The sequence below is a fragment of the Arachis ipaensis genome, chromosome B04, assembly GCF_000816755.2.
Source record: "Arachis ipaensis cultivar K30076 chromosome B04, Araip1.1, whole genome shotgun sequence".
In the NCBI taxonomy this organism is placed as follows: Eukaryota; Viridiplantae; Streptophyta; class Magnoliopsida; order Fabales; family Fabaceae; genus Arachis; species Arachis ipaensis.
The window spans coordinates 28,859,440-28,865,170 of record NC_029788.2 but is presented as its reverse complement, the minus strand read 5'-3'; the positions used below and the strand labels follow the sequence as shown (position 1 = coordinate 28,865,170).

Genomic DNA, 5,731 nt, shown 5'->3' with positions numbered 1-5,731 from the left:
AACTATCAAAAAATTATAAATTTATTATAAATAAATAAAACTATTTTTGTATCTACAAAAAATAAATAAACTACAATTTTAACTATAAAAAATTGATTTCAATAAATCTATCTATAAATAATGTTAAAAGTTTGATTATTTTTGTCTCACATTGTGAATTGAAAATGTTAAAACTTCAGTTGAAGATATGCTAATACCAGTTTGCTCACTTTGCTGGTTTATAATTGGCGTTTAAGCTGGGACAGGGAACGAAAGCAGTGCAACCCGCAACACAACGCGGATCAGAATCCAAAAGAAAACAAGAATAAAATAGAAGAGAGTAACAATTAATGGCAGAGATAGATTCGTCGTTGCCTTCAGCTTCTCCACCCGCAGATGCTTCCCCTCAGCCCCTGCCACCGCCGTCATCGGAATCCGCACAATCATCTTTGGCCTCCCTCGCTGAGAATCTCCAGCGTTCCGCCATCGAATCTGCTCGCACCGTCCACCACAACTCTTCCAACCATATCCGCACCTTCCAGGTTCATTCACTTCTCTCCTTATCTCTCCACATGATTTTCTTACTTCAGATGTGCAGCTACGTTCATTTTTCCGATTTTGTTTATGAATTTCATTTCTAGTTCAGTAGAATTTGAAATTGGAAGGCGAATGCACAGTATTACACAATGTTAATAGGGTTTCACTTCTCACACTACTGTACTAACTTTAGCAATTTTTTCCCTTACCATATGATAAGATATGATTGTTGAGTATGTTTCACAAAATCGATGCAGAAGTGGAATTAATTTTCTTAACCAAGTTTATGGTAACAGAGTAGAATGGGTCCATGATATGACTGGTTTTGATCTTGATGTATCATTGTTCATGAGCCGGGTTGAAACCTATTTATTACTCTCTGTGTCAATCTCGACTTGGTTCTTTGTAGAGCCTTAGTTCTTCCGTTAAAATGGCTCATAAGGTCATAATACTGTGTCCTCTTATTTGAGAGGTCTAAAAGATGGGTGACTTGGATCATTTCTGCTTATACAAGCTCACATGTCAATGGGACCATGGATTCCTGGCTGTTCCCACGTTGGCATGCGATAGGCCTCAATACCGGCAAATTATGCTCGACTATCCATCGGTATCACCACCTTCATGGCTACACCACTACCACCACTGGCTTTTGCCAGCATTAGTAGTGGTATCTTCACTACCGTTACCACCCACTTCAAATAATGCCACCTCTAGCAGTTCAGGCACCAAGCCACCAACAGCACAAGAACTTCAGTTATCTCTACCATTCTTGCGTTACAGCAAATTATACTACTTTCACCATTAATATAAAAATTCAGAGACACTGCCACCTTTGCCACTGCTATATGATCAAACCTGGTTTGGTGCTGCCCTTTTGCCAGAACTGTTCTATCATTTTTCCTATCATCACATTTGCTGTGGGAAGTGGGAACCACTCTCACTGCATACTGCTACCACCTATCACTGTTATGTTATCATAACGAAATACTAGTTTAGTTATATTATATATCTGTTGAATTTTCAAATTATAGCAATGCTATTATAAACATAATTAAAATTGTTAATCCAAACAAAATAAGTAGAATTAAAACAATGCTATCCACTATGTCATATGAGATCAGGTTCAGTCCAGAAAAGCTCTAATAATAATATGATGCCATGTCGTTGAACACTTGAACCTGCTAATTAATTATGATTTTTTACTCAGACAATATGAATAATGCAGCAAGAATTAGTGATATATAAGATCAAGACAACCAAATCTGATTTTAAACGATGAAAGTGAAGCTAATTTCCTCTCATTTTGAGATGTACTTGTATATAATTGAAGTATGTTCTCTATTTTGTAAGTGGTTTGTGACGTCCTTACTTTTACTGAATATCTATTATTGTCATGGCATAGCTGATTTATGTTTCTTTTTTCTTTTTTCATAATGATTATCTATTGTTGCAGTGCCATTACTTCTTTAATGTTTATTTTTTCCTTTCTCATGTCACATTTTGTATGAATTTTGGAATAACTGATTATGCGGGGATCCTTTTTTATCCTGCAAAAAAATATGGGTGGCTCCGAAACTCATTAAGGTTTTATATGATTTTCTTTTTTGCAGGATTTTTTACCAGATGCAGTATCACAGTACAGAGATTATGAAAACACTTTTTTCAACAAAGTTAAAGGTGATTATTAATGGATAGAAAAATGAATATTGTCAATCTTTTGTTGAAACCTATTTCTCGGGTGAGTTATGAGAACAAATGTATCAATCCTCAAACAAGTCGTCAACCATAGAATTAGCTGGGTTATTTCAGTTTTGCAGTAGTCTTTTATAATATATAGAGCATTGATTTATGATCTTAACTGTTTTGAAGATGGAGTGGTGGTTGCAAGAGAGAATCCAGCCTTAGGTGCCGGTTTTGCAATTTCTGCTGCCCTTCTTCTTATGCGAGGTATTTTTTCCCCATAATTTGCAGAGACACATACAAATTTCCTTTTATGACAATATCAAACATTTTCTTATTGTTTTCTCGTGAAGATTTATGCTTTGATTAACCTTAGGAACTCTTTACGATAAGCAATTGAATTTTAGATTAATTGTGGATGTTACGTTGGATGAAAACTAGTGAAAATAGAATTTGCAACAAATGCATTAGAGAGGAAGTTGTAGCATCTGTGGGAAGATGGTATGTCTTGCCTAGAGTGGTTTGAGCATATGTAGAGAAGGACTGTTGAAGTCCTGGTTAAGAGAGTAAATCAAATGGAGAGTAGTGCAACAAAAAAGAGGTTTAAATTTTAATGGCTTGATTTTAAACATGATTCCCAACTACGAGTCTCCAATATCGTATGATTCATATAGCCAGCCTTGTTGGTGGTACAAGATTACAAGTTTTATAATTGTATTTTGAAACAGATGGAGCGTTGTTACGGTTGTTGCGTCATTAGGTAACTATTTCAGGAACATTGCTGCTTCTATTTTTATTTTGTTTTGAGAATAATGGTTTCCCTTCAATCTTCGTTAATCATTCTTGTGATTCATGCATGAAGATGCTTGACAATTTGTTTCGTGTCATATGCTTTAAAGTACAAGCATCATTTGGGAGCCTAATACATTGAAAATATGAAAGGCCACCATGATCTTGTAGGCATGGAAGGTAATCTAGAGTAAGACCTTCTCGCAGGTTAGATTTCATCAATCTATGATATCTATCCTGATGGATATAGATCCTTGAAAGGCTTGAGATTTTCCTAACTAGGTGAAGTTAAGAAATCTATGTTTATTCTATTCTATAAATGCCATCACTCAACAAATGGAAATGATTGCCTAATCAAATAATGAAGATTAGAACAATACATAAAAAGGTGGCCCATTGCAATAGTGCATGAGCTTCCCACATTAAAGAAGACTCGCACAAATTATTTGGCTGAAAATTTTGTTTATGTTAGTTTCCAGGGCATTAATAATCAGAGTAGCCGACCCCATTTATTCAGTTATATTTTGGTGGTTGCGGTGGTTGTCTTAATGCATATCTTTATTGGAGTTGTGATCATTCCGACTCTTTCAGTATTTAGTATTACCATATTTCTTCTGTTTCAAGTCAGTTACATCTAATGTTTTTCTGTATATCTAAACTGATCTTGTAACTATTAAGCTTGAATGTTAAATTTTCTTTTGCAGGCCCAAGAAGGTTTTTGTACCGTAATACACTGGGTCGATTTCAGAGTGAGGAGGTACTTTCAGATGAAAATTCTACTTGCCTCCTTGATCTACTTGCATTTTCTTTATCTTTGATATCTGCGAATTTCTATTCAATCTTACATGGTTGTGTAAAAAGTTTCAATTATCTCTAGAGCGGTAATTAGTTTTCTTTTCCCACCTTGTTACATGAATGCCTGTGAAGGCGCGGTATGCTACTGTTGAAAAGGGTGTGAGGGACTTGAACATTTCAGTAGATTTTATGAAGAAGGAGAGCAAAAAATTGCTTGAAAGGGCAGCTCTCGCTGAGAGGGATATGAAATATGGGCGTACTGAGCTAATGTATGTATTAACCCTAAAGGTAAAGAATGTCTAGTTATTTGGTTATCTGAAGTATGCCTGATTAGTTTGATTCCAATGCTGTATAGGAGTGCTGGAACCCAATATCAACAGCTGGCAAAATCATTATACAAAGTTGAAGCACGAGCGAATGGTAAGCTAGCTTTTTATTAACTACTGATAAAATATTTACTGCCAAAGAAAAATTGCATTTTCTATCATTTTGGAAATAGTTTTTGTACACTATCAATATAAAATTATTTCATACTGTCAACTAATGAAATTCATGGAAATTGTTAATATAGCGTATTTTCATATAACTAACCCATAATGACAGACATTGCATGATTTCTATCTGATGACAATGTCTGGTTAACTATCCTGATACAAAAGAGAGATACTTTTTCACTATCTCCATCTCGTATGTCTTAGACGAGTACCAAAAGCTTAGTGCATAAATTAATTCCTTTTCTTCTTCGCAAGGTTAGAGTAGTCATAATTTTATCAACATTTTTACAAAGGTAACACATTTGTTCTTTCGTTCTTCCCCCCTTTGGTTTGGTTATCCGTGATTGACTGATTGGAATTAATCGTCTTGTATGATTGTATCATACTGCAGATTTGATGGACAGGCTACGGGAGATACCCACCCGTGAAGCTCTTGCGCTTCGAGCTGAGGCAAGATACCTGAACTTGTCTTTTCCTGCTTTTCCAGAACGATGTGTAGTCAAGTTTTTTACCTAATTACTGTTCTTTTTGCTCTGTCACAAACCGGTGTTTAGGTTGCCTCTCTAGCTTCAAGTTTGAAGAAGCAGAAATTTGCTGTGGATAAACGGATCATGAAAATCTCCGAGTTAGGGGTAGCTATATGAATTCAATAAGCGTGTTTAGGACCTTACTTCGGTGCACAGCCATCCCTGTTTGTCCCAATTTTCTTGAACCAAAGCTGCTGTTGATGGGGGCAGATTGCTCTACGAATAATGCAGATACTTCTATTGGTGCAACAACTCCTTTATGGTTTGGTCAATTGAGTGAATAGGTACATACATAACCTTAATAAGGCAATTGGACACTGGTTTTTCTTAAAATAATTTACGAGTTCTGTGGGAATCAAGGACGTGGCAAAAGTTGCGTCCGATCGTTATTTGATAGCAAGCACGAGGTTAAAATTTTTTAACATGGTTGGTTAATGGGGTGAAATCCCCAAAAATGAGGATCATGTGGCATTTATGAGAATATGGGATTAAAACAGAAATGATGTTTTCTAAATGAACGAGTATAGGGAGACAACTAGTTTTGCAGCCAACTTAAGCTAACTATGCTAATTAAATTTAAAAAACAAATATTGAAAACAACTATGGTTATTAGACCTTTTTTCCACACTTACACCTTCAAAATACGTACTGGAAAAAACAACTACTACGTACCCCTTCATCTCTTTTGACATCTCCCTTTGTAGCATCACTTGTCGCACAGTTCACCCTGCCGATCGTTGCCGGCCGAATATCACCCAGCCACTCCATTCATTGTGATCCCAAAGGTGCCATCGATTGCACGACCATCCATCCCGGAACCCAGCCCATGAGGAACGCATCTCCGTTGATACGTCATACCTTTGCTTCTCACGGCGAAGTTTATGCGCATCACCACTGTCCTCTCCGTTGCTACGTCATACCTTTGCTTCT

General features: G+C 36.3%; 1 protein-coding gene across 2 annotated transcripts; it reads left to right on the top strand.

The window, feature by feature from the left end:
* LOC107639152 lies at positions 131-5,295 on the top strand. Of its 2 annotated transcripts, XR_001619970.2 has the most exons (9): positions 131-521; positions 2,127-2,193; positions 2,386-2,463; positions 3,690-3,742; positions 3,913-4,049; positions 4,136-4,200; positions 4,666-4,724; positions 4,829-5,044; positions 5,115-5,295. XR_001619970.2 is itself a non-coding variant. In XM_016342587.2 (8 exons), exons 1-8 carry the CDS (start codon positions 330-332, stop codon positions 4,916-4,918), a joined length of 741 nt encoding a protein of 246 aa, XP_016198073.1. In that variant the 5' UTR covers positions 131-329; the 3' UTR covers positions 4,919-5,197. The 2 variants fall into 2 exon arrangements, 1 of the variants encoding a protein (XP_016198073.1); XM_016342587.2 differs by having other exon boundaries at positions 4,829-5,197.